The following is a 27,477-nucleotide window of genomic DNA, read 5'->3' on the forward strand; positions in this document are numbered from 1 at the left end:
TCTCACCAGCTAAAATAAATAAACCCGTCGCAGTTCACCTTCAGCCCCACTCGCCCCGTGTCCTCCACCCGCTTCTTTTTTTCGAGACACTAAGGCCTTCCACTCCGGGTTAGCGATGGTTTCTGGAGCCAATCAGCACCGAGTGCCTTCAGAAGACAGCCCTCCTCCTGGCCAATGAGGTGAAGGGCCTACAACCTTACAGGCTCTGCTCGGCAGGTGACAGAGCACCGCCCTCTTCCTCCCATCCCGGCAGTAGCGGCCAGACCCAAATAGGAAAAGCCCCACCTACTCGAGCGCTGCTACCTAAACGCGAACGGCCGCGTGTATCACAGCCAATTGGAAGAAAATCCCACCTCTTGTTCTCTTTTTCCTTCCAATGGAGTGAGAAACTATCTCATAGTAAAACTAGTTAGAGGACCCAATGGAAAAGGGACTATCACACAGACGAAAGACAAAACCAATGGAGTGAAAATATCGTCGTGTTGGCATAAGCCGCCAATGGGATAAAAAGATTCCGCCACTCCCCCGGGCTCCGCGACTGGCGGAGCCAATGGCCGCGGCTCGCTCCCAGGCACACCCCTCTGCAGCTCGGGTCGGTCGCAGAGCCCGAGCGCTGGCCGGGGTAACAGGTTCCCGCGGCCGAGGGGAAGATGGCGGCGGCCGTCGTGCTGGCCGCTGGGCTGCGCGTAGCCCGCAGGGTTGTGGCGGCCGCGGGGCCGCGGGGGGCGCAGGTGAGAAGTGGCCGTGGGCGCGAGGAGGGGGTCCTGCGGGCTCGAATGCCCTCCCGGGCCGGAGGCCGCCTGCCTCTCCGAATCCTTCAGCGGCATGCAGCCCTGCGGCCTTGCGGGGACCGAGCGCGAGGTGCAAGCTCCAGGGCTGCGCGGTGAGGTCGGACTGGTGGTCGTGGCATTCCCTCCGAAAGCCTCGACGCGGGAGAAACGAAATGGCGATGACCGACGCCCTGCAGTGGCCCAGGCGCCGAGGTCGGGACAGGGCCCATGCAGCGGCTGCCGCCTTCTCCTAAACCTGCCAGAAGCCCAGCTGACCGAACGCCTGCTGCGTGCAGCCCCCTTAGTGCCCCCCTGCAGGAAGTGAGCTTCCTCATCTCCGAACCAGCCTTCTCTCTCCCTTAAGGCCCATGATCTCCTACTGAGTACTAGTGTTAATCTCTCATCTTCCCCACTTTGCCAGAGCGACAACAGGGGTCTGATTCATCCTATCCTTTTTTTTTTTTTTTTTTTTTTCATTTTTCTGAAGCTGGAAACAGGGAGAGACAGTCAGACAGACTCCCGCATGCGCCCGACCGGGATCCACCCGGCACGCCCACCAGGGGCGACGCTCTGCCCACCAGGGGGAGATGCTCTGCCCATCCTGGGCGTCGCCATATTGTGACCAGAGCCACTCTAGCGCCTGGGGCAGAGGCCACAGAGCCATCCCCAGCGCCCGGGCCATCTTTGCTCCAATGGAGCCTTGGCTGCGGGAGGGGAAGAGAGAGACAGAGAGGAAAGTGCGGCGGAGGGGTGGAGAAGCAAATGGGCGCTTCTCCTGTGTGCCCTGGCCGGGAATCGAACCCGGGTCCTCCGCACGCTAGGCCGACGCTCTACCGCTGAGCCAACCGGCCAGGGCCATCCTATCCTTTTATCCCATAATGTGACAGCACTGACTTCAGCTTTCTGAGTCCCTGGGAAACTGGGACTTCCCAACCCTCAATCCACTGGGGTTGAGTTAAACTAACTCAACTCTTTCACTGATTCTAGGGACTAGTTAAAATTCACAATAAGGCCCTGGCCAGTTGGCTCAGCGGTGGAACGTCGGCCTGGCGTGCGGGGGACCCGGGTTCGATTCCCGGCCAGGGCACATAGGAGAAGCGCCCATTTGCTTCTCCACCCCCCCCCCCCTCCTTCCTCTCTGTCTCTCTCTTCCCCTCTCGCAGCCAAGGCTCCATTGGAGCAAAGATGGCCCGGGCGCTGGGGATGGCTCCTTGGCCTCTGCCCCAGGCACTAGAGTGGCTCTGGTCGCAACAGAGCGACGCCCCCTGGTGGGCAGAGCATCGCCCCTGGTGGGCGTGCCGGGTGGATCCCGGTCGGGCGCATGCGGGAGTCTGTCTGACTGTCTCTCCCTGTTTCCAGCTTTAGAAAAATACAAAAAAAAAAAAGAAAATTGACAATAAGAAGTCAAACATGGCACCCAGACCCTTGTGTCAAAAGGCAATTGTATTAAAACTGGAATAAAACGGGTAACATGGCTTAAAGATCAGAAAACAAGTAATGGAAATACGTGGAAACATTCACAAGGTGCAAGTATATGGGAAGAGCTCCAAGTGGTATTAAGAGATGCAAACCACTCCCTTTATTTTACATTTGAAGCCAAGAGAAGGGATTTATCTAAGTTAAATCACTGACAAATAGCAACTGGGAACTAAGTCTACAAGTTCTCATTCTGAATCCTTTCCCCGAAAGTGTTAGATTTCCTAGACACTTTAGAATCAGAAATCAATTGGACGGCTGAATCCTGCATTGTTCCTGAATCCTGTACTGCCAGGCCCAGCACTCTGGCCTCATTCTCTGCTGCTGATGCTGTGAAATTGAGGAACTTTTCCTTTGGGTGGGAACCATTAATAGGTTCTTAGAAGGATAAAGTTAACGACTATCAGATCCCACCCTCTGCCAGCCCCAACTGAGTACATGGGAGAGGTATTACCAACTCTTTCCCTTGGGTGTGTCTGACCCACCTTCAGGTCCGAGGAGCTGCAGGTCTGAATGATGGGAATGAAGTGGCCAAGGCCCAGCAGGTAGCTGCTGGGGGAACAGCCCCAACCATCTTCTCCAGGATCCTGGATCGAAGCCTCCCAGCTGACATTCTGTATGAGGACCAGCAGGTGGGGTGCCCTTAGGACTCATCCCCATAGGAATTTCATAGATACTATCCAGCCTGTGGAGTAACAAGTGGCCTCCCACCTATCACTGCTCCCAGTGTCTCGTATTCCGTGATGTGGCCCCTCAGGCTCCAGTGCACTTCCTGGTCATTCCCAAGAAGCCCATTCCTCGGATTAGCCAGGCTGAAGAAGAAGACCAGCAGGTGGGAAGAATAGAGCCAGGATTTGGCTGGGGGAACCTTGGATTCAGCTAGAGGTTTTGCTCCTTGTCAGTAAAGCCACCTGTCTCCCTCTCCTTTCCCTGTAGCTTCTAGGACATCTCCTCCTTGTGGCCAAGAAAACAGCAAAGGCTGAGGGGCTGGGAGATGGATACAGACTTGGTGAGTGACTTGGCCCTTAAGCCCTCCCTGATTAATTTTCATACCTACTTCCTAATATGATCTTCATTCTTTGACCTATCCTATGATCCTGACCCACTAACCCCAAGCTCCATTTCAGTGATCAATGATGGGAAGCTGGGAGCACAGTCTGTGTATCACCTGCACATTCATGTACTTGGAGGCCGACAGCTCCAGTGGCCTCCAGGTTAAACCTACCAACTGACCAAGGACCCCAGACCCGGATGTTTGGATGAAGGGAGAGGGGAAAGGGAACCTGTGATGCTAATAAACTTGCTCTCCCTCAATTTTGGATCCCTGTCTTAGATATATCTATATCGATTTATACCACAAATCAGAAAGAAAACTGATACAAGATTATAGTCCCCTTTGACTACGATCTGAGTAAGACACACAAAGGAGGCCTATACTGTAGTTAAAAGCGTTTGCCTGTAGATCAGTGAGTCCTCGTACCTAGTGGTCCACCTGAGTCAAGCTTCTAGATAAGTAGCAGTGGGAATAAACCTGAATGAATAAGAAGAAACTGAATCCCAGGAGTGAGATGCTCAATCTTGGCCGTTGTCCAGCTGCCAATCCAAGTTTAAGATGGTCTTGGAGGAGGGTGGCCAATGTGAGGGCCTTTTATTGGGGGGGGGGGGGGGAGTAATTACACCCCAGGAAAGCTGCTACCCTTTAGTTCTCAAGTTTTACCATTTTACCTTTAAGCTATTGGCTGATGTATTTTCGTCCTTAAAATGTTTGAAAAGGCTTCCCCACTTTTGAGAATGAACTAAGGGGAAGCTACTGTTACCGCCTACATAAACACACTAAGTAGGCTTTTGTCTGATACCACAGCTCTGTGTCTGTCTCCAACACAGCCACCTTAGAAAGCCTCAAAGAATCGGGCTTAGGTACGGAGGTCGAGGCCTTAGATCAGCGGAACCTTAAAAACCGGGGATGAGGCGGAATGGAGTTCGGACCGAAATCGGACTTTCCACACCGCGCCAGGTTTAAGACTTCCGCCCCGCAGGGAACTTGCTTTCACACCCCACCCTGTACTTCCGCCCAGCTCTAGTTCTGCGCAGTCTCCTGGAATTATTTGCCATCTCTATGGCAACCCGGTAGCTGGTGTCTGAAGATGGAAACCTTTGACTCTACGGAGGGATCGCAGTCGCGGTGAGAGCCGTAGCGCTGGCTGCAGGCGTTAGGGGACAAGGAAAGTAAGCTGACTTCCTCTGCTGAGTTCTTGACACTTTGATGTATTCGCTTTCTTTCAGATCTTTACAGGTCCTGCCCAGCTCCGAAGGACTAGGGTCCTCTTCGGAACTCTTACCTTCTTCGGATAGTAGTCCTAATTCTGCTCTGGCAGCCGCAACCGCAGCAGCTGCAGCAGCCGCTGAAGCAGCTGCAGCCGCCTCCACTGCCAAAGCAGCTGTATTATCTGCAAAGATCCAAGCGCCCTCCTCTGACAGCCTTCTTGGGAAGCCCTGCACGGGACCCAACTTTACCAACAAGATAGGCCGTGGGAAACCTGGCTTTCACCCTGTCTGTGTTTCCCGTATTTCTCGGCATCCCTGTACTGCAAATGATCTTAGCTCTAACCCTGGGCCTTTTACTGGCTCTAGCCCTGGCCCTGTTCCTGGCTCCAGTTCTGGTCCTGGCAGTGGCTCTGGCCCTGCTCCTGGCTCCAGTTCTGGTCCTGGCCATGATTCTGGCCCTGGCTGTGGCTCTGGTCGAGGCAATGGTCTTGATTCTGGCCCTGGTCCTGCCTGTGAATCTGAGCCTAGTCCAGGCTATGACAATAAAGCTGAGCTCACTCTTAAACACTTCAGAAATCCTGGGGCAGACACGGTCCCTAATTATGCCTCCTCGAATCACTACCAACACTGGGAGCCTCAGAAACAACCCTGGAAAAATTTGCAAGTCTCAGAACCTGCTGCCCCAAGGCTATGGAAGTCCCCCAAGGTTGAAGGGAAGAGTAAGATTCTCAATGAAACATTGCCACCACGGGGTCAGTGCCTTCTCTACAACTGGGAGGAAGAGGTATTAAGGTTTTGACCTCCCTTTTCTTGAAGGCTGCCCCCAGTTTCTTGGGGGAGGCAGTAGTGTGTGATGAGAGTATGTACCAGGAAAGATATCATGATCACTTAACTTGGGGCCCACAGAGAGCCACCAACCACCTGGATCAGGTCCCAAGCATGCAAGATGGCTCCGAGAGTTTCTATTTCCGACATGGACACCAGGGACTGCTAACCGTGCAGCTACAGTCACCCATGCCCCTCAGCAGCACCCAGAAAGACTCATACCAGCCCCCAGGAAACTACTGTCAGCCAGTTCGAGGTGTGAAGCATGAAGGAATGGGTCAGAATGGGTCCATTAAAAAAAAAGAGGAAGGAATTTCTGGTGGGACTATAGGTTGTCGACAATGGGTATAAGGGAAAAACCCCACAATTTTTCTTCCTTTCCTCAACTTTGTTTCTTCTGGGCCAGCTTCTTAACCAGACTCCCCGACTCTGTCCACTCCCTGCCCTCCCACAGGGAAGCGTGAAGCAATGCTGGAAATGTTCCTGCGCCACCAGATATGGTGAGAGGCTGGAGGAGGGGAAAAGGGAGGGGGAGGACAAAAACCAGGAAGAATGGCCTTGACGCCCCCATAACTGTATAGCAAAGAGGTGCAGGCAGAGCAGGAACCCACAAGGAAGCACTTTGAGGTCGAGTCTGTGACACATCATGACTACCAAAAGGAGCTGGTGCAGGCAGGGCCTCCTACCTCAACAAAGGTGAGAACTCATCCCACCCCATATGTACAGCTGGACGCCGGGGGTCTGTGGGAAAGCAGCAGGCCCAGAGGTTGAGAGAGGGAGTTTCAGGCCAAGTTATTCAGTATTTCTCCCTTAGCCTCACGACTACCATAAGGAGCAGCCTGAGACTTTCTGGATACAGAGGGCATCACAGCTACCGGTGTGTGAGGGTGATTAGCTGTTGGGAGTGGGGGGAAATGAGGGGAAGAGGTTGTCCTGTTCTGGCTTGGCAGAGAATAGGATCTGTCCTCATTCTGGCATTCCTGGCAGGGTGTCAGTAACATCAGGACACTGGACACACCATTCCGGAAGAACTGCAGCTTCTCAACACCAGTGCCTTTGTCCCTGGGGCAGCCTTTGCCCTATGAACCTGAGAATTATTCCTACCAACTGGGAGAAATCTCTTCCCTTGGCTGTCAGGGAAGAGGGCAGGTTGGCAGAGGGGGTAGTACTGTCTAAGGGTTGAGGAGGGAAGTGAGATGTGGAATATGGGATCTATATCTGTACTGGAGAGGTGGGGAGGAAGTGAGTTCTGTTTGTACTTGGTAAAGGGACTTCACATAAAGGGTTGTTGCTCATCTGGAGTCTCCTGTTTCAGTGATTCCCTGAGTTTCTATGTCCATACCCCATAACCTTTCCTGGGACCTGCCCTTATATGAGATGATTTCATCATGATTTTTTGTTTGTTTTATATTTGGCCAAAATATTCTGGTTTAGATACAGATATTTACAAAAGTAGGGAAGAAGAGGGCCAGGCCAGAGAGGGGCAGATATATATACAAGGTTGAGCTGCAAAGGTCAACTTCCATGTAAGGTAGGTTTTTGTGCACGTTGGTTTCCATCTCATATGACAGTATCCATTTCTGGTGTGTGGGGAGACGACAGCCACTACCTCCTCAGGTACCAGCAACAGGAGGTTGTATGACTTGAAAAGATTTGGAGTTTACAGAAGTCCAGCAGGTCCTTTCCGCTCTCCTAGGAGCCAGTAAGTTCGCATCTTTCCTTTTCCCTGGGAGCAGGAGAGTGAATATAATTCAGATTCTTCTATGTTGTGCCCTTTACCTCTCTCTCTTCCCCCAGGATCCCCATAATCACTCTCATCTGCCCTTTCCCTGACCCCCTCCCCATGGCCTGCCATCACCTTCATCTCCACATCCCCCCGAAGCTCTAGCTGGAAGCATCCCAGCTCATCCAGGGCATCCTTGGTGGTAGAGGAGACATGAATCTTCAGGGCTGGGGTGGGGTGGGGGATGGTGGAAATAAGAATAAAAGAAAAAGCAACAGAAGAATTGGTGGAGGCAGAGAGAGCGTTACCCAGCCTCCGCCCCTCAGGAGACTCAGTCTTCCCAGTGCCCACGCACTAGAGCCTAAATATGTCCAAGGATGGGGCAGGCAGGAACTATAGTCTCAGACTGAGAGATTTGGAGGAACTCTGAAAAGAAAAGGGCAATACAGATTGAGACGGAAGCTAGGATTGAGGGTTAATGTCTCACCTTGACCATTAGACTCCATTCGGGAAGCAGTGTTCACTGTGTCTCCAAAAAGACAATAGCGGGGCATCTTCAGGCCAACGACCCCAGCACAGACAGGCCCTGTGAGAAGAAACAGGTTGGGAGGACCTGGGAAAAGTAGTTACCAGGGCTGGAGTGAGAGTTGGCCTTACCTGTGTGGACCCCTATGCGTAGCCTCAGCTGGTCATGGGGTCGATGGCGAATGCGGAAGGAAGAAACTGCATCCAGTAATGCTAGGGCCATCCGAGCAATTTCCGGGGCATGACGTTGACCATTTCGGCCTGGGAGACCAGATACCACCATGTAGGCATCTCCAATTGTCTCTACCTGAATAAGAGGGGGATTAAAATTGGTGAATCTATCTGTATCAGTGGAAATGGGGAAGAGTAGAAGGAAACAGGTTGGATATCACTATTAGTCATTCTGATAGCCTTGGAGGCTAGAAGATTGACTAGAAAACTAAGTGCCATAATCCTGAGAATATGGGGGGAGAGTAAATCAAGGGAATCTTTAAATCCTCCTGCCCCACCCCAGCACCTGGTGAATACTCGGTAAATGTTTGCTGAATGAATGGACACCCTGTTTGCAACAGGACATGGACAAATAGACTCTGCTGTCAGGAAATGGAAAGCAAGAAAACAGGACTGGCCTGAAGAGCGCAGAGGCTGGAAGAGGTCAAGCACCAATGAAATGGGCTCAGACAGCCTAAACTGTCAAAGGTAAGTAAGCAGGTGCTTGGTTTTGTCAATTGCACTGAAGCTATGTAAGAAACTGCCCCTGTTTTTAGGAATTAGGCACTGAACTGTTAAGATAAAGGAGCACTGTGTCTGAAACTCACTCTCAAATGGCTCATAAAATAATTATATAGATAGATTTAAAAAATAAAAAAAAAAAGCAAATAGGGCCTGACCAGGCAGTGGCGCAGTGGATAGAGCGTCAGACTGCGACGCAGAGGACTCAGGTTTGAAACCCCGAGGTCGCCAGCTTGAGCGCAGGCTCACCAGGCTTGAGCACGAGGTCGCTGGCTTGAGCATGGGATCATAGACATGACCCCATGCATGGTCGCTGGCTTGAGCAAGGGGTTACTCTCTCTGCTGTAGCCCCCCGGTCAAGGCACATATGAGAAAGCAATCAATGAACAACTAAGGAGCCGCAATGAAGAACTGATGTTTCTCATCTCTGTCCCTTCCTGTCTGTCTATCCCTATCTGTTTCTATCTCTGTCTCTGTCACAAAAAAATTAAATTAAATTAAATTAAAATAAAGCAAATAAGGGAAAATATAAAAAATTGGTGAATCTGAATAAAAGGTTTGCCTGACCAGGCGGTGGCGCAGTGGATAGAGCGTTGGACTGGGATGCGGAGGACCCGGGTTCAAGACCCCAAGGCCGCCAACTTGAGCGCAGGCTCATCTGGTTAGAGCAAAAGCTCACCAGCTTGGACCCAAGGTTGCTGGCTCGAGCAGGGGGTTACTCGGTCTGCTGCAGCCCCACGGTCGGGGCACATATGAGAGAGCAATCAATGAACAACTAAGGTGTTGCAACGCGCAACGAAAAACTGATGATTGATGCTTCTCATCTCTCCGTTCCTGTCTGTCTGTCCCTGTCTATCCCTCTCACTGACTCTCTCTCTCTGTCTCTGTAAAAAAAAAAAATAATAATAAATGAATAAAAGGTTTATAGGAGGTCTTTGTTACCATAATAACTAAGATGGTAGAGTAAATCCAAAGGGAAGTGACAGGAATGGACATTTATTATCTACACAATGTTAGGTACTTTCTATAATAAATCTATTCCCATATTACAAATAAAATATATGAGGCACAGGGCCCTTCTGTTACTTGCCCAAGGGTACACAGCCACAAAGCCAATATTCAAATCCAAATAATTTTTACTCCTAAGCATAATTAAGCCCACCCTGTGCCAACTCAATTACTTCCAACAAAAAGCTCTTACAACAAGGCCCTGGCCGGTTGGCTCAGTGGTAGAGCATCAGCCTGGCATGTGGAAGTCCCGGGTTCAATTCCCCGCCAAGGCACACAGGAGAAGCGCCCATCTGCTTCTCCACCCCTTCCCCTCTCCTTCCTCTCTGTCTCTCTCTTCCCCTCCCGCAGCCAAGGCTCCATTGGAGCAAAAGATGGCCCAGGCGCTGGGGATGGCTCCTTGGCCTCTGCCCCAGATGCTAGAGTGGCTCTGGTCGTGACAGAGCTACCCCCCGGATGGGCAGAGCATCGCCCCTGGTGGGCGTGCCAGGTGGATCCCGGTTGGGTGCATGCAGGAGTCTGTCTGACTGCCTCCCCGTTTCCAGCTTCGGAAAAATACAAAAAAATTTAAAAATTAAAAATAATAAAAAAAGTTCTTACAACATAGTTTGTCCCTCACCCCAATAAATCATTCTGTACCCACATCCTGTTTGATTCTTCCTGTCTGGAGGGGATAGAGAGAAAAGATGGATAAGCTGTATTTATATCCCCAGGAAAATGTAGCAGATAGAGGCTAAATCTTGTGATGGTTCCAATGAGGGAAGCCTAAAGATTCAAAAGAAATTAGACTGGAATGTACAGTTAGAGTGTGAGAGCCTCATTTGTCTACAAAGGGTACTCAGTACTAGGATGCTGGAGATTCAGGAGGGAAAACTGACCATGGAACAGGAAAGGTATGTGGGGTTCAGGGAGATGGGTCTTAAAGGGGTCTCAGTAGGAGGGTAGCCCCAACTCTCACCTTATAGACGTCAAAATTGTCAATTATGGCATCAAAGCAGGTATACAGGTCGTTAAGGAGTGTCACCACCTAGGAATGGGAAAGTTGAGGCCCTGAGACTTGTGTCCAACTTCCTAAGAATTCTTAACCCAAGAGCCATAACAAGAAATAGGAACTCCAGAACAAATTCATCTTTCCTGTTATCAAGGACTATGCACCAGTGAAGCTTCCTCTGGTCCCTATCCCACCCCCTAATCTCACCCGTGGCTCTCACCTGCATGGGGGTGCTCTCTGCCGACAAAGCTGTGAAGCCAACAATGTCACTGAAGTAGATGGTAACACTGTCAAAGGCCTCAGCCTGTACAGTCTCTCCCCGTTTTAACTGCTCTGCCACTGAACTAGAAAGCAAGGGTACAGTTTGAGACAAACTCAGAAAGAGGATGAGACAGCTGGAGCAGAAATGAGCTCTAACAGGAAAGCTGAGCCTCGTGGAGGAGGAGGAGGAGGAGGAGGAGGAGGAGGAGGAGGAAGGTGTCTGGGAAAACATTCAAGTCTAGCACAAGGTCAGCTGTACAGGTGATGGGGACTTGGAGTGGCTCCCTGGGGATGGAGGCTCAATGTCTCAAGTTGGGATTGTTCTACATACATTGGCTGGAGCAAAACCATGGTAGAACAATGTCCTAAGAAGAAGGAAGCACAGATTATTTGGAGACAGAATGAAAACAGTCTCTAGTCAGAAAGGCTCACTGTGCCCAAATGTAACAAAGCAAGGTTCTAAGAGTTGGGAGGTGAGTTCTCAAGAGGTTGATGAAATAGAATTCAACAGAGCAGAATATGAAAGGGAAAGTCAGGAAGGGGACAAAAGTCTCACTGGGGTAGAATCTGGTAGAGCAGAGCCTCAGCCTTGCGTTTCTCCTCCAGATAGGCCTGTGTGCGTTCCTCCACCAGCTTCTCCAGGTTATTGGCATACTGTTCCATGCGCAACAGGAGGTTGTCCAGTATGCTGGTGCCACCCTCCCTGGGGGAGGAAACGGAGGGGCCAGAACATGCTTCAAGATTCTCAAGACTCCCAGGACTTTCTACCCAACCCACCCTCTTGGCCCCAACCGGCCCCACCTCATCCACTAAACCTGATGAGGCTTCTATCCCTGGGGAGCCCCTGTCCCTCAGTGCCCTCTCACTTGTTAAAGCGGCGAATGAAGCCCTTAATTTGTCCAAAATCTGGCCGCTCAGCTGAGTCCTGGGCCCAACATCGTTCCATCAGCAAAACTAGTTCTTCATTCAGTTGTGTTCGGTCAATGCTAGGCCGGAAATATGGCCGCTGACCATTTCTGACCTTCTGAACAATCTCTGAGGGTGAAAAAGGTTTGGATGAAGAACAGGACTCCCCTAGGTAGAGGAGACTGTGGGTAGTAGACTGACTCTCACCTTTGGGGCTGAGGTCCAGGCCCTCCAAGTAGAAAGGACCACTGCGAAGTGCTATCTCCTGTAAGATGATCCCAAAGCTATAGACATCAGCCTTCTGCATGCCTGTGGTTGGCAAGGGGTTCCCATTGAGCAGTTCTGGGGCAGTCCACAGCTTCTCTGAAAAGAGGAAACAGACTGGCCAAGTCCTCAAAAAGGGTATTCCCAAGACCTCCTGGGCTCATTCCCATAATGCTCCCCACATTACTGTTACCCCATCTCTCCCTCTCATCCTCCTGGGTGGAAATGACCAGGGATAGAAGAGCAATGTAAAAGTGGGTTTGTGGAGGGGGACCTCACTGGCATAAAGGGCATGGCTGTCATCAGGTTCAGCAGTCGATCGGAAGCTGGCCAGGCCATAGTCTGTGATTTTGAGCACAAAACGACTATCCACCACACAGTTGGAGGACTTGAGACTCCCATGAGATGCAATAATGCTGTTATGGAGAAAGGCCATGCCCTGCAGGATACAGATCAAGTTATGGAGTTGACTCATGTCTGGCTTAGGAGACCCACCTCCATGAGGTGGGTGTTAGTTAGCTGTCTAAAGATCCTGGGACCATAAAAACAGTAATCCCACTGTGGAAGGCCTCCTGTGTACAGTTTCCACCCAAGGAAGCAGGCAAAACAGGAGAGTCATCCCTTTCTTGTAACATATGCTTTCCATTGGTACCCAGGTACCAGAGATAGGAGAAATGCTTAAGAGGAAGGACAAGGAGAGTTATCAGTTATTACTTTGGAAAGGATAGTCTGTTTTCTGAGTAGTGAAGGGAGCAGAACTATGAGGTGAACTCCCAGAATGATATGACACCCATGGTGGTCTCAAATGCATGCCACTACTTAGAAAGACATGGCTTGAGACCCAAGTATCAAGAGTACCTTGGCCTGACCTGTGGTGGCGCAGTGGATAAAGCGTCGACCTGGAAATGCTAAGGTCGCCAGTTTGAAACCCTAGGCTTGCCTGGTCAAGGCACCTATGGGAGTTGATGCTTCCAGCTCCTCCCCCCTTCTCTCTCTTTCTGTCCTCTCTCTCTCTTTCTCTGTCTCTCCCTCCCCTCTCTAAAATGAATAAATTAAAAAAATTTAAAAAAAAAAGAGTACCTAGATGCATCAAGGAAGACTAACTAGTTGTAAACTTTAAGGTATACCCATGTGTAGGCAGGCAAGTCAGGATGGAAGAGGAAAGCAATCTACCAGAGCAGATGCTGGGCCAGAGAGAAAATCCAGGAAATAATAAATTAGAAAAAGCTGGAAAGTGGACGAAAGTAGGAGACAGCTACCAAGCCAATGCAGAAGCTTGAAATTTCTGGCCCCATGGGGCTGACGCGAGAGAACCTTTTGCCTATGAGGGACTATACGACAGGTCCTAAAAGCGCCAAGTGGTACTTCCCAAAATGAAATCTGGAACCCACCCAACTCAGTTCAGTTAGAAAAAAGCTTCAATGTTTTGTATGCTAACCAAAACACCTCTGCCTAAATGTTTAGCTCTAAAATTTGTGAATATAGAAATGATCAGCAAACAATTCAATTAAAAAATAGGGAGAGGACCTAAACAGACTCTTCTCCCAAGAAGACATACAGCCTGACCGGGCAGTGGCATAGTGGATAGAGCGTAGACCTGTGATGCTGAGGACCCATGTTCAAAACCCCAAAGTCACCACCATGAGCACGGGACTACCAGCTTGACCATGGGGTTGCCGATTTGAGTGTGAGATCATAGACATGACCCCAAGGTCTCTGACTTGAGCAAAGGGTCATTGGCTCAGCTGGAACCCCCCAGTCAAGGCACATATGAGAAAGCAATCAATGAATAACTACACCCCCCCCGCCGCCCAAATCACTAAATAATATCTTTGAAAAAAGAAAGAAAACTGAGACTCTTGGACATAGATAAAAAGTGAAGTGCTTACCAGGAGGAGGGTGTTGGGAGGAGGGGATTAAAGAAGAACAAATACAAGGTGATGGAAAATAATTTGACTTTGGGTGATGGGCACACAACACAATAGTTCAAATGTATAGAGATGTTCACCTGAAACCTATGTACTCTTATTTATCAATGTCATCCCATTAAATTTAAGCTCTAAATTTTAAAAAACAGAATTGAGAAAGAAAAATAAATAATCAGGCTTCTGGCTTTGTTTTAAATCATTTTTCCATCAAATCATTGTTCTCTTAAGAGTCCTGTTTTTCCTATACTTATCATCATACCTCCAGTTGGGCACCATATTAACTTTTTACCTTTCATTTGATGGCAAGCTTTCACAAATAAAAATATATTTTTGCCCTGGCCAGTGACTCAGTGAATAGAACATTGGCCCAGCACATAGATGTACCAGGTCTGATTCCCAGTCAGGGCACACAGGAGAAACGACTATCTGCTTTCCCCTCCCTCTTCCCCTTCTTTGCTTCTTCCTCTCCCGCAGCCAGTGGCTTGATTGGCTCATGTCAGCCTGAGTGCTGAGGATAGCTCAGATGGTCCCAGCATGTCAGCCTCAGGTTCTAAAAATAGCTCGGTTTATTCGAGCATCAGCCCAAGATGGGGTTGACAGGTGGATCCCGGTGGGGGCACATGCAGGAGTCTGTCTCACTATCTCCCCTCCTCCCACTTGGAAAAAAAGAAAAATATATATTTTTAAAATAACCTCATGAGAATTAAGCTGAAAAATCAAAACCAGCTTCAAGTGTGGTACAAATGATCCACTAGGCTAGTTTATTGGCTATGGCATTGCTTCTAAACCTCTGTCCAACCCATGAGAGATTTAAATTTATATGCTCACAAGTCCATAAACCTCTGGGTCACCTGCAAATAGCTGAAACCTAGCATATCAAAAGATACCAAAGGTTTAGTATAATTTTCCATGGTTTCTCTTACTAATAAATTTTCTTTTTCACATTTTAGTTTTTCTAAACAAAAGAGCAGATATGGCCTGACAAGGCAGTGGCGCAGTGAACAGAGCATTGGACTGGGGTGCGGAGGACCCAGGTTCGAAACCCCGAGGTCACTGGCTTGAGCGCAGGCTCACCTGGCTTGAGCACAGGCTCAATAGTTTGAGCATGGGGGTCGCTGGCTTGAGCATAGGATCATAGACATGACCCCATGGCTGCTAGCTTGAGCCCAAAGGTTGCAGGCTTGAAGCCCAAGGTCACTGGCTTGAGCAAGGGGTCACTCGGTCTGCTCTAGCTCCACAGTCAAGGCACATATGAGAAAGCAATCAATGAACAACTAAGGTGTTGCAACGAAAAACTAATGATTGATGCTTCTCATCTGTCTCTTTTCCTGTCTGTCTGTCTGTCCCTATCTATTCCTCTCTCTGACTCTCTCTCTCTCTCTGTAAAAAAAAATATAGATAGATAGATAAGCTCATAGAGGGTAAAAATTAGTTAATTAGTTAATTTTAAAAGATGGAGAAAGATTTGATATATCTAAGGCAGGAAGACCAAAATTCTCTACAAGTACAAGACTATCTGTGGCAGATAAAACTTATTCTTCCCAATTAAAAACCCCAGACCCTTTGTTTATTCATTATTACCCAACAATAGGAATAAGGGAAATGGAGAGTACAGGACTTTTAGAAGACTAGAAGGAAAAGTCATAAGCAAAGAGAGGAAGAGGGAGGCATTTTAAAATGGGTGAACTCTTTCTTCTTCTCCTCCTCCTCCTTCTTCTTCTTCTTTTCCAAGTGAGAGGAAGGGAGATAGATAGACTTCCACATGCATGCCAACCGGGATCCACCTGGCAACCCCCCATCAGGGGCCAATGTTCTGCCCACCGGGGGCCATGCTCACAACCAAGCTATTTTTAGTACCTGAAGCGGAGGCACACGGAGCCGTTCTCAGTGCCCAGGCTGATACGCTGTAACCAATCAAGCCATGGTTGCAGGAGGGGTTGGGTGGGGGAGAGCAGATGGTCACTTCCCCTGTGTGCCCTGACTGGGACTCGAACCTGGGACGTCCACACACTGGGCTGACACTCTACCACTGAGCCAACCGGCCAGGACCTGAATGAACTCTTAAGAGTAGGGAAGACTCACCTTAACAAGGTCATTAATGAGTGAATAACGAAACATCCAGTCCAAGTTGATGCTGTCATTTTCCAGAATATCCTGGCAAGTGACATGAAATGAATAATGTGATGACCCTAGTCCCACTAGCTATCACCTGCATAGAGTCAACGTAACTGTCTCCCCCATCCCTGTAACCTCCACCTATCCCTCACCTGTAAACTCCCACGAGTACAATACTCAGTGACGATGCAAATGTTTGGAGGGTCTATGCAAGCACCAATGAAGCGAGTGAGATGGTTGAACTGAACATCTCTCATCTAGGAAAATAAAATGGAAAGGAAAAGAGAATTGAAAAAGCTAAAAATTAGATACAGAAATCTACCACGTATATGAGAGGCCTTTCTCTTAATTACACCTACAATTTAAAGTCATTTATCAATGAACCTGTGCCCTCCTAGCCAATTTCACTATTCTACAGTCCTCTCCTTTCTCTTCCCCACTCCTATTTACCCTTTGCCCTCAACCCATACACCTTTACGTACATGTTTGAGTTCAAACAGAACCTGCCGGGTCAGCTCAATGCGCTTCTTATTCACATGTTTGATGGCAACAACATTTCCCTGATGGAGGAAGTGAAAGGGGAAAAGGCAAAATTAATATCAAAAGGAGCTTCTGGGTGCTAGGACTACTGGAGAACTGTGGAGCATCTGGGAGCTCGGCTGGACATAGAGAGGAGGGTTATGTGGAGCAGAAGTTCATGGGAAGAGGTGACAGATGGGAATGAGACAGGTTGAAATGGTGGGGACCAGAACAAGCGATGACTGTTCACCTTGAAGTGACCGGTGTTGGCAAAGATCTGGTATTTCCCATGGGCTGTCATGAGCGAGCCGTAACTGGATCCCCTCTGGGGCCAAGGGCAACATGGAGGCGGAAGGATGAAAGGAACATTAGATGATGGTGGTAGTGCAGGGGCTATCATTACAGGCCAATGTGCTGGGAAAGGTCCAGGGTAAGAAAGGACAGCAACTCAAAGGAAAGCAGAGGGACAGCTGAGACCAGGGCTCACCAGTGACAGCGTGAGGCGACTTCCTGCACCTTTGTGATATCGATCTGAATTGCCAAATTGCAGCTCTTCCCAGCGAATGCGCCACAACATGCTAGCCAGCTCCTTTTCCAGCATCAGTTTTCTGTAAGGACTGCACACCTCAGTTGACTGGCAAGCCCAATTCTACCACCCCATAAATCAACAGTGGGGTCGCAGGGGCTTCCCTGCAGCTCCTCAAGCTGCGATTGTTACACCCAAGACACGGGACTAAGAGAGCAAGTTGTATTCTTGACACAGCTGGCACATTCCCTGTGCTCAGTTAGAAACAGAGGCCAAAGGTAAAAGTGTTTTCTTAAAAGGGTAGCATCCATGGACACTTCACCTTGCCCTTATGAGACCCCACTCAAAATCACTAGTTAGTATACCAAGTCTCAAACCAAACGTGGGAAAACAACACCAAGGCTAAAAGACAACTAAAGGAAAAGGCCAGAGGGAGAGAGCATTAGGTCTAAGAGACAACTGCCAAATTAAGAGGCCTACCCGCACCCCATGTTATAGGGACCACCTGGCCTCAGCCAGAAGGCTTGTGTGGCAATGGAGAGCAAAGGAGTAGGTCAGTGGAAAGCCCAGAACTCACCGGAAAATGAGAAAGCTGGAAACACCAAACATGATGAAGGTGATTCCTGTGCCCAGCGCCACAATTGCCAGAGTTGAGAGTGGAGCTAAAGGGGAGAGGGGGCCCTGAGAAAGACTGTGTGTGGAGTTGTAAGCATAGGGAGGTCGGTGCTCAGGGTGCAGGGAATAGACACATTTCTTGAGGGAAAGAAGGAGTGGGTATAGGAGTAGAGGTAAAAGTCGAGCCAAGATGGGAGTGAGGGAGGGGAAGGAGAAGAATGGAAGTAAAGGGAGGAAGGATTGCTCCCAGTCCTTGCACACACCCACTTTTATCACAGGATGGGTCGTCCAAGTCAAAGGCACAGGGGGGATTGTCCAGGGGGGGTGCCCCTTTCACCCAGGGGATAGGCCGTCCTGCCCACCAAATCTGCTTCTCAGCTCCCGAGTAGTGGGCTGCAGGCTGTGAGGAAGGAGAGAACTGGGCCCACAGGCCTGCTCCCACCAGCCTCCTCCCCCAGACCCCTGTCATATGGCTGCTTTTCTGCCCAACCTCCCACCCACCCAGGATGCAGCTCCCATAGAGAAAATAAGTCTCTACCTCTAGTACCTTTGATTCTGCCCCTGTTGAACCCTTTAAAGCTGGACTAGCAGGGCCCACACTCTCCTCCTTGCTTCCTCCCCCATCACCTGAAAGTCCCCAGAATCCAGGTCTCCCATGGCCCACAGGACAAAATCAGTCTCCCGGTCATTGTTCTTGTCCATAACAACCAGGCCAGTTACACCTAAGATAGAAAAGTGTACCCCTTACTTTGAGAATCTACCCTAAGCCCCTCTCCTATCTCCACAATCCCTCCAGTTATCTTAGAGCCCATCCCTGTCCCCATTTTTAATATGTGGATGCCTTTGTCATGTTCTCTGATCCCTACTAACTCTCTCCCCTGCCCCAATATCTGTGTTTCCTTCTGCCCACACCACTCCCGAGTCTGACAGCAGCCGTATGGCCTCCCTCCTTATTATTAATCTGACCCTCTTTATTACCGTGGTATCTTCGTCCCTGCATTTTTTCCACAATTCGAAGTCCATCTTCCCGGGTGCCTCCTTCCTGTATTGTCTCATTCAGGACTTCAGCATAGAGCAGGATCCCATCATAGAAGCAGCCAGCAATGAGGTTCATCTGGGGGCGGCAACCTCAGCAGTGCTCCAAATGTCCTACCGGCCCCCTCCCCAGGCCCCTTCCCCATCGCTGGGGCCTCCTACATTTTCTCTCTCTGGGTTTACTTTCTTCCCTTCTCTCGTTCCTAAGGTGCTACCCCTACTTCACTGGACACTAAGGCAGAAGGAAAGTCCCGGATGGAAGTGGACAGCTCCCAAAGTAGGGCTGGCTACACGGCCACAGCTTCATGCTGAGTTCGAGAGAAGAGCCTTCCCTCAAAGCCTAACTTGATTCTCAGGAGAGAGAGATCTACTTACCAGGGAGGGGGCCAGCTCCACACCAAAATCTTCCCGGGCTCTTATCAGCAGACGATTCTGGAATTCCTGATACTCAGGATTTGGGGGTTCTCGGTATGTAATGATCAATACCGTCTGTACCAACAGCACATGGGGAAGAGTGAATAGGATATTCAAGATGGGCATCAGGGAAAGAAAGGAAGCAGGACAGGGAAACTTGGTGAAATACACATGATATAAAATATGCATGGATGAATCTGAAGGCTGAGAGGATACTATGTATGCCTGGGGGGGGTATGTGTGTATGTGTGTTGTGTGTTGAATACATCTGGACGAGGGAGTGGCACACCTCCATGAAAGGCAGATAGGACAGTTCTAGATAGGACAGTTCTGAAATGGCGGAGCCTGGGAAACAGACAAAGTCAATTCCACCCCCAAACCCCAGGCCCTACCCTTCCTGAAGCCCCTCCCACCACCAGGCCGCCCTGCAGGGCTGCCACTGCACTCAAGGCATCCCTCCCGTCCCTTCTGGGCACCTGTTCACTATCAAGGGCACCCCTGATCAACAGCTCCTCTCTGAGGTGTTAATTACTTTAATGTTATCAGTAAAATGTTTACATTTCCATTCAGGATGTTTGAACACAGTGCCTCCACCCAGTGAACCAAAGAGATTTCAGGTCTTATGACAAATGGGGGAAATACTTTGAGACAGTGATTCCATCTGTGAAAAGCTATGAGCCCATTCATTTAAGTTGTGTGGAACACCTACCATAAGCAACACGGTCCTACATGTGGTATGGTCCTACACATCACTAAGTAATAGACATATGTCACAGAGAAAACATAGTCACACGCCTACACACATTTCATAGATAAGCTAAGGACATATTTGGTCTGTCACGCACACAGCTCACTGGCCACAAGTCAGTGTGTCTCTGTCTCTCACTGTGGTGTCTGCCTGACTCCCCCGGCCTCACACTTTACCCTTTCTTAGCTGACAGTCATACTAACTTCTGCCTCTACCCGAGTCCTGCAGTCACTGACACCAACCTCTGCCTTGGACAGGAAACTGGCTCCGCAACTTCAGCGGAAGACTTCAGACCAATATATTGTGAAATGTGACTTTGTGAAATGACAGATTTAAATCTAGTCATTCCTATCAGTTTTGTTAATTCCTGTCACAGCAAGCACATATAGACCATAGAAATGCTAGATACATCACATATGATCTATTACATATCACTTCATTCCAGGTAGGAAATAACGAAGTCAGTTTCTAATGTATATTCATTATATTTAGACCGGAGTTTGCTAATGATATAATTATTCTTACTGGAGCATTTGGATGCTTGATCACACACTTCTAATACTATCCCACTCTCAGACAAAATTAAAAAGCAGAGGGGGGCTGAGGATGGGGTTGGCAGGGTTCGTTCAGTTACACCTGTCCCAAGAATAAAAGAACCGTAGAAGGGTAGGATATTGTTGACAATGTAAAAAGTCAGTAAAAGAGCTGGAAAAGATCAGGTTTAACACAATTTATGTTTCAATATAAAGGCTGATGATCGGTGTTTAATGCTTTTTAAACACTTAGGAAATATAGAGAGGTTTGTTTGTTTGCTAGACTAGCAATTCCTAAACTTCTTGGTCTCAGGACCCCTTTACACTACTAAAAATTATTGAGGACCCCATAGAGCAGGGGTCAGGAACCTATGGTTCACGAGCCAGATGTGGCTCTTTTGATGGCTGCATCTGGCTTGCAGACAAATCTTTAATTAAAAAAATAATGTTAAAAATATAAAACATTCTCATGTACTACAATCCATTCATTTCCTACCGCTCATGTTCATGGCTGTAGGTGGCTGGAACCAATCACAGCTGTCCTCTGGGACAACACCAAATTTTTATTGGATAATGCGTAACGTACACGGGTCATTGTATGGCTCTCACGGAATTACATTTTAATATATGTGGCGTTCATGGCTTTCTCAGCCAAAAAGTTTCCCGATCCCTGCCATAGAGCTTTTGTTTGTTTGATTAGATCTATTATCTTTACAATATTAAAAGTTAAAACTGACAAATTTTTAAAACACAAGCATGCTCTCCACAGCTGCCAGAGTGATGACCTCACCACATGTCACGTAGCCTCTGGAAAACTCCACTGTGCAGTCATGGAAGAATGGGAGTGACAGAGTGCAAATAACATCTTACTATAATTTTTAAAATAGTTTTGACTTCGTGGTTCCCTAAAAGGATTTCAGGGGCCCCCAGGATCCCAAGACCACAGTTTGAAAACTGCTATGCTAGACTGTTTTGCTGTGGTTACTAGGTACTAAAAAAAAAGAAAATAAAAGAAAAAGAACAACCTCCAAAGAGTTTCTGTGTCTGTGTGGGAGTTAAAGAGAAGGTGAAGGTAAGTAATTGTGTCTAATTTCACAGTGGACCTCAGGTGAAAAAAACAACAACAAGCAAAGGCTGCCAAAAATGGGGTCAGCAGTGGGTGGAAGCCAAGAGTGCACCTAGGAAATGTGCAAGGCAGCAGATACCTGCCTCCGCCTGTTGGCCCACCCTCTCTGCGACCTGCTCTAGCAGCCCCAGGACGTCCTGTTAACTGTGGCCTAAAAAGACGAAGAATGGTCTCCCAAAGAGGCTCAGCCTCACACACGGCACTTGGTTTAGTGCTTATTCCATTCTAGCTGCTGGCTTCTACTTCTGTAACCCAATATCATGCTGGTCACCTAGCTTGTGACCTCTGCCTGGGTTTCTAACCCTGTAGTCCTCAAAAGCTCAACCTGGGCCTCTGGATCTTCAGTCTGGTCATTTGCTTTTTTGGTTCCACTGAATCTGCTTATTCTTCCCTACCCTGGTTGATCATCTTGGTTTATGATACCTGCCAGTTCTACTCCTGTCTAGATGAATTCTTAACCCTCTCTCCCTGTTCTCTCCAATATACACCTTAATTCAATTCAACAAATAGGTGCTCGGCACATGGTACACAAAGATGAGCATGAGCCAGGACCTCAAGCAGCTATCCAGCATGAGCTGGGACCTTTCCTCCAGCATGAGACCCTCTTGGAAAAGCTCTGAGCATCTGTGTCAAGGACTGCCACCCTTTCTAGACTGCCCTGGTTTTGGACCCCAGGAGGCCAGAGGCATAGGGCGCTCTGGTTTTGGCCCCAGATGTAGGGCGCTCTGTTCTTTAATTCTTGGCTGGAGATGCCCACCCAACTTCCCTCACCTTTGCCCTGCTTCGGCTTTGGAAAAGGATGAGAGCAGGTTTGCCAAAAGACATCTTATCAGCCCTTCTCCCCCACCCCACCCCAAAGCCTTGGTTTTCCCCTCAGTATATTCTTGACTGCCTGTTCCCCCTTTTGTTGTGTTGTAGCAAACTCTTCCTCTTTGTTTTTCTGTCTGAATAATGTCTATAATGAGTGGGCTGAGAATTAATTTATATAACTTATTATTAACTGACTCCTCCCCCTATCCTAAGAGCTGGGGCCCCTTGGCTAATAGAAACTCTCATACAAGAAAGAGAGGTGTTCATTCCACAGATAGAATGCATCCCAAAGGCTATGGAATCCTCCCATCCAAGAGGATCACAGGGACCTTCCTGGACCACATTAGCTAAAATACAATCCCCTCATTATTTTCTTTTAATAACATAACAGTCTCCTTTTTTAGTAACACATTACAATTTATTCTATATTTTTATTTATTTGTTTAATGTCTGCCTATTCTACTAAATGTAAGCCCCCAAAAGGCAAGAAGTACATCTGTTACATTCTCCCTGGTATACTAGTACCTTGCACAGTCACTGGGACATAATAATTGCTTAATAAACACTAACAGAACAAGTTAGTCTTCAAATGAATCTAACACTGACTGGATAATATATATGTTCTATAGTAGACGAGTTAAGCACAAGAGTGGGGAACTCCATCTAACCTGGGGATTCAAAGATTGTTTCCTACAAGGGAAAAGAATTGGTCTGAATCTTGAATAATACACAAGCATTATCCAGATGGACAAAGGTGAGAAGGTTGTTTTAGGCAAAAGTCATGACGTAAACAAAACCTGTCCTGCCACTGCCTATGTTCAGGTGTGACAGTCACAAACTGTCAGTCAGGCATGCAAACAGATGTCATTCACAGTCAGACATACACTAGTCAGTCACAATCATATATGTAAATCTTATTCATTAAATCTTACTCATTGAAAAAGATGACCATTTAAGTCCAGCCCTTATATATATCTCCAGGTTGAAAGGACCTTAAAGTTATCCCATACACCATCTCAAATCCTTTCAGGAAAAAGGGCGGATATGGATAAACAAATAAGAAATACTGATATACACAAGTTAGTGAAAATTGGGTGGGAGGATCAGGGAACAATTCACGGGTATGATCTTGAGAGGCACAGATATGAGGGGAGGGAAGGAAGAGTACCCCAGACAAAAGAAACAAAGAGCACAAAGATGGGGCGAGGATGGGAGGGCCAGGGGGCCGGATTGGGGGCTGGAGTACTTGGCATAAAGGGCACCAAGACTGAAAAAGTAGGTTAAAGACAGACTGTAGATAAGGTCTTAAATGAAATAATAAGGAGTTGAGATTTAATTACATAGAAAATAAAGTCATTGAAAATTTTGATAAGCGGGGTGCAATGAACAGAATTATGTCAATTCTCTCTACCAATTTTTTCACAAATCCATTTATTTACATTCCTATATCATCACCCTTGTTCATCACCTCACTCCATTCTAACCTATTACAGGTGGTCTCACTGCTTCTAGCCTCTTCTTCCTCCTCAATCTGAATTCTGTCACCGAGTTTATCTTCACAAAAAACCTCAAGGACCCCACATTCAAGTCCAGGTGCCTTAATCCTAAATTCAGAGCTCTCTTTAATTTAATTATACCTTTGCACCATTATTTCCTATCTCTACTTCAGGTGAACCCTTATTTCTTGTCAGGTCCGTATCTTCTTGGTCCCCTAAACATGCCTATTCCAATATTTTTCTCTTTGTTCATGCTGCCTAGATCCTCACTCACACTCTGAGTAGGAAGATAACATTTATCTTTAAAAGTCACAGTAGAGCCTCACTTCCTTTATAAAAAAACCATCACTAACTCCAGTCACCTGACTCTCCCTCCTCTAAACCACTAAATTTCTCAGTGTCTGTTCCAGGATACATAATCATATTTTTTCTCACACTTGTATATAGTTGTATCACATCATGCCTTGCCTCTCCAGAAAGGGTGGGAGCCCTTCTATCGGCAGGGATCAGATCTTTTCCTGAACTTTTCTCCCCCACACATAGCCTACTACTGGAGCATAGGAAAGTCACTGTTCTGGGATCTTGGGAGGTAGTCTTGGCAGACACACTGAAAAAGAGTCACAAAGGTGGGGAAGTAAGAAAGAATGATACTAGACTAGAAAAGCTTCTGTTCATTTCAAAAGCTACTCTTGCAGCTCACAATTCCTGCACTGTTCCTGGGGTTTCTGTGGGGTCTTGTGAGAGACAGTGAATCTCCAAAGAGGTTCCACTTCCCGCACCTCCTTCAACTTCGGCTTAAATACCTGAAAGGCCTCTCTGAGGGCCTGGGCTTGTTCCCAGGTGCGATTGTCCTGCCACGGCCGACCTGTAGAGCGCGTGGGGCCTGCACGGAGACTCTCCCCAAAGACATCCAGGTAAAAGAAGACGTAATCCCCATTGGTCAGGTTCTCCCTCTGAGCCTGAAGCAGGATCTCATGCAGCATCTCCAGAGGGCCGCAGATATACACAACTGGGAGCAGGTACACAACAGAGGGGCACCCTGAGAACACATCCAGCTCCCCAAATAGCCCCCTCTCTGAAACCATCTGCATTTCCATTGTTAGCAAGGAAGGGTGCCCTAACCTACCAATCATAGCAGATGCTTCCTATCCCCTCCTTGGAGTCTATGTCATAAGAACCCTGGGGCTATATGGACCATCTGGCAGAGGTCAGAACCTGACCCCAACTCCCGGAGGAAGGGAGCTATCAGACTGAAGCCCTTCCTCTTCCCGGAGCCCTGCCTTCTGTTCCCCACCCCACCCTCTGCACTCCCCCATTCTTCCCTGCTTTGCCTAAACTCAAAGGCTCTAGCTGCTCAGAATTTCTCAGTGTGAACTTTACCCATCTTTCCCAACTCAGTGAGAGCCCATCTATAACGTCATCACTATTTTAGTGATTCATCACAGACCCACACTATAAGGGGTCTTGGTGCTCCAGTCAGAGAAGTCTCTGCTCACGGATTGTCATACAACATTTTGAAGTGGCCATCAACCATCAACCTCATTCACTACTCTAGGGCACTCACATTACTCCCCAAACTCAACTTCCCCAGTCCAACATTCTCCCCTGACACAAGCTTCATCCTTCACGCTACTTGACTCTTTGTTTATACCTGCCTACGATGTCAGCAAGCTCCCCTAATATCATGCCTTAGCCCTTTCACAGGTAGGTGCTCTGTCCACATGCGCTTCTTGATCCCAACTACCATGTACAGATGCCTGCCTCCCAGTGCTGAGCTCCAACAATACAACGACCCTCCGCCCCTGACCCTAAAATAGTCCGGGCCACACTCACTGCGCCCGTTGGACCGGATGAAGTGGGTGGCCTGCTCAGGGCCCCCTGGCTCACGGGCATACACGTGGTGCTGCACACTGAGGTTGCTGCCCTGCAGGGCCTCAAAGACGCCCTCGATGGTGAAGTAGTGAGGCCGGTCATCTGTGCGAGCGTCCAGATACAGCAAGGCAGCACGGGCCGTCCAATTGAAGTGCCCGTGTAATGTCACTACAAACTCACCCAGCTTGGGAGCAGAGGGGCCGGTGCGCACCAAGGTACGATAATGCTCATTCTTAGCCGCAAAACCAGAGGCCACAGCACCCGCAGTCAGCAAGGGAAGGCGCCAATGTGAGGCAAAGCGGGCCACAGAGGCAGCGGGGTATACGCAACCGGGGCCCAACAGAAGGTCAGGATCATGATACAGCTTGAGGTCCACAGCACGCAGTGGTGCCAGGTACTCAGAGCAGGCGCCATCTAGTTCAGAGCTGACAAACCGCAAGTCCACGGGCAGTGCCTTGCCCAGCGCCTCCACAGCTAGTGCCACGGCAGGACCCACCCGTGGCCAGGCCCAGGCATAGCTCAGGTTGTGTTCTGGCAGCACCACTGCCAGCGTCAGGTTCCGTGCCAAGGGAGGACGCACCCCACCTGCCAGGGCTGCCACCAACAGCAGGAGTGATGGCAGTGCCATGGGGAGAAAGCAGCAGCCCCACCACCCCCAGAACCTGGGGCCCCTCTGGCCTACCCTGGAGGCACAAGCACCACCCAGCCTGGAACCTGGGGAAGATGGGCAGGAAGAGAAGTGAGGATAAGCCAGCTAGGCAGGGATCAAAAGTGGTAGGGTGGGAGAGGAGATGCAGGAATGCCCAGGGGGTGGGTAAGGAGTGGGTCTGCCTGCCTAGGGCAAGGGCTAAGAGCAGGGTGGACGGAGGAGGGAGGGACCGAGGGGGCTGCGACTGCGATGGGGACAGTGAGAGATGAAGTAGGCTGATGAATCTAAAGTTAAGAAGGAAAAGGGGATCCGAGGCTGGGATGGGGTGGGGGTTGGGGGGGAGGCTGGTACAAAGAAAAGGCCTGGGGGTACCTCACAGCTGAAGGGGCTCGGAGGGCAGAGAGCGGCGAAAAGGAGGACCAAGGGGGTAAGGTGGGACGGGGCCCGCACCGCGGAAGGACTGGGACCATGGGCAGGCGGGGATCGAAGCAAGGCCTGGGCCGGAGAGGAGGAAAAGGCAGGGGGTAAATCTCCCTGTGAAGGCTTCTGCTGAAGCTCCAGCTTGGACTAACGGGCCCAGGGCGCTGGTCCCATCCGGAGCTGCGGCGGCCCCACCCGTGTCCCAGCTCCTCTCTGCTCCGCTCCTCCTGGGCCCGGGCGGCTGGCGCTGCCCGGCGCTTCCTCCCGCCCCCCGCCTGGGCCCCCGGGCGCGCCGCTAGTCCAGGTCAGGTCGCCGCGGCCGGGCCCGTCTCCGCTCGCTGCGCCGGCGGCGGCGGCGGCCGAGTGTGACTCCCCGGGCAGGCCGCCCGCCCCCGCCCCCTCCCCGCGGCTCCACCCTCCGGCGCCTGCTGTCGCCCCGCCTCCACCCCCACCCCCCCCCACCCGGCGCTCAGGGACCTCCCAGGTCTCAAACCCACCCAGTGACAACTCGGGGGCTCCGCACAGACCCTCACATTAAGGGCCTTACCCCTGTCTTTCCCAAGCCCGTGGGCTCTCTCCATCTCACACTTTGCTATCAGCCCCTCTTCCCATCCTTCATGTATCCCTCTCTCCCTAGGGTCCCCTCTCTTAACTCTGCTGAATCCCTCAAATACTCCAGTCTCCAGAAAGCAGTCAGGAATCGCCAAATATTTGGGGTCTTCACTAGTCCTCCACCTAGTAAACCATACCACTCTTCTCATTGCCAGGAACCTCTCACTCTCTCACCAGTGAGACTTGCCTGCTTGCTGGAAGACTGGCCCCTCCAGGACCAAGGGGCACCCATGATCCATTTTTCCTGAGTCCTTACAATGTCCATGAGTCTTCTTCCTTGGGACTCAAAGCTTCCTGTCCACACGCCCCTGCG

The 27,477-nt window shown here is 49.4% G+C and overlaps 3 protein-coding genes across 6 annotated transcripts; 2 read left to right on the plus strand and 1 right to left on the minus strand.

The window, feature by feature from the left end:
• Window positions 1-473: 473 nt before the first annotated feature.
• Window positions 474-3,560, plus strand: HINT2 (histidine triad nucleotide binding protein 2). The gene is made up of 5 exons (XM_066367691.1): window positions 474-731; window positions 2,738-2,878; window positions 2,974-3,078; window positions 3,183-3,255; window positions 3,374-3,560. The coding sequence occupies exons 1-5, from the start codon at window positions 651-653 to the stop codon at window positions 3,463-3,465; spliced, it is 492 nt and encodes a 163-aa protein (XP_066223788.1). The 5' UTR covers window positions 474-650; the 3' UTR covers window positions 3,466-3,560.
• A 750-nt stretch (window positions 3,561-4,310) lies between these two features.
• On the plus strand, window positions 4,311-6,650 carry SPAG8 (sperm associated antigen 8). Of its 3 annotated transcripts, none has more exons than XR_010749199.1 (6): window positions 4,311-4,428; window positions 4,530-5,295; window positions 5,418-5,592; window positions 5,791-5,836; window positions 5,918-6,213; window positions 6,324-6,650. XR_010749199.1 is itself a non-coding variant. In XM_066367690.1 (6 exons), the coding sequence occupies exons 1-6, from the start codon at window positions 4,391-4,393 to the stop codon at window positions 6,229-6,231; spliced, it is 1,221 nt and encodes a 406-aa protein (XP_066223787.1). In that variant the 5' UTR covers window positions 4,311-4,390; the 3' UTR covers window positions 6,232-6,650. The 3 variants fall into 3 exon arrangements, 2 of the variants coding, with proteins under 2 accessions (XP_066223787.1, XP_066223786.1); XM_066367690.1 differs by having other exon boundaries at window positions 5,918-6,032; window positions 6,151-6,650; XM_066367689.1 differs by having other exon boundaries at window positions 6,151-6,213.
• A 75-nt stretch (window positions 6,651-6,725) lies between these two features.
• NPR2 (natriuretic peptide receptor 2) lies at window positions 6,726-26,924 on the minus strand. Of its 2 annotated transcripts, XM_066367687.1 has the most exons (22): window positions 25,445-26,924; window positions 24,415-24,620; window positions 18,860-18,973; window positions 18,428-18,563; window positions 18,077-18,171; window positions 17,717-17,849; window positions 17,412-17,496; window positions 16,796-16,916; window positions 16,559-16,633; window positions 16,272-16,349; window positions 15,942-16,046; window positions 15,757-15,828; window positions 12,026-12,185; window positions 11,690-11,845; window positions 11,443-11,611; window positions 11,133-11,279; window positions 10,536-10,659; window positions 10,283-10,351; window positions 7,717-7,891; window positions 7,547-7,645; window positions 7,195-7,286; window positions 6,726-7,062 (listed from the first exon to the last, which is right to left on the minus strand). In XM_066367687.1, exons 1-22 carry the CDS (start codon window positions 26,109-26,111, stop codon window positions 6,997-6,999), a joined length of 3,144 nt encoding a protein of 1,047 aa, XP_066223784.1. In that variant the 5' UTR covers window positions 26,112-26,924; the 3' UTR covers window positions 6,726-6,996. The 2 variants fall into 2 exon arrangements, with proteins under 2 accessions (XP_066223784.1, XP_066223785.1); XM_066367688.1 differs by lacking the exon at window positions 16,559-16,633.
• Window positions 26,925-27,477: the final 553 nt, after the last annotated feature.

This window comes from Saccopteryx leptura, chromosome 2 (assembly GCF_036850995.1).
Source record: "Saccopteryx leptura isolate mSacLep1 chromosome 2, mSacLep1_pri_phased_curated, whole genome shotgun sequence".
Taxonomy (NCBI): domain Eukaryota; kingdom Metazoa; phylum Chordata; class Mammalia; order Chiroptera; family Emballonuridae; genus Saccopteryx; species Saccopteryx leptura.

Excerpts from the sequence above, each read along its gene's own strand:
- SPAG8 (XM_066367689.1), top strand. The coding sequence starts at position 4,391 with ATGGAAACCTTTGACTCTACGGAGGGATCGCAGTCGCG. Across the intron at positions 5,593-5,790 it reads CTACTGTCAGCCAGTTCGAG|GGAAGCGTGAAGCAATGCTG; the intron begins GTGTGAAGCATG and ends GCCCTCCCACAG. Across the intron at positions 5,837-6,150 it reads TTCCTGCGCCACCAGATATG|CCTCACGACTACCATAAGGA; the intron begins GTGAGAGGCTGG and ends TTTCTCCCTTAG.
- NPR2 (XM_066367687.1), bottom strand. The coding sequence starts at position 26,111 with ATGGCACTGCCATCACTCCTGCTGTTGGTGGCAGCCCTGGCAGGTGGG. Across the intron at positions 11,612-11,689 it reads CCTGGACCTCAGCCCCAAAG|AGATTGTTCAGAAGGTCAGA; the intron begins GTGAGAGTCAGT and ends TTTCACCCTCAG. Across the intron at positions 7,646-7,716 it reads ACGCATAGGGGTCCACACAG|GGCCTGTCTGTGCTGGGGTC; the intron begins GTAAGGCCAACT and ends TTCTTCTCACAG.
- HINT2 (XM_066367691.1), top strand. The coding sequence starts at position 651 with ATGGCGGCGGCCGTCGTGCTGGCCGCTGGGCTGCGCGTAGCCCGCAGG. Across the intron at positions 3,079-3,182 it reads CTGAAGAAGAAGACCAGCAG|CTTCTAGGACATCTCCTCCT; the intron begins GTGGGAAGAATA and ends CTTTCCCTGTAG. Across the intron at positions 3,256-3,373 it reads GGGAGATGGATACAGACTTG|TGATCAATGATGGGAAGCTG; the intron begins GTGAGTGACTTG and ends GCTCCATTTCAG.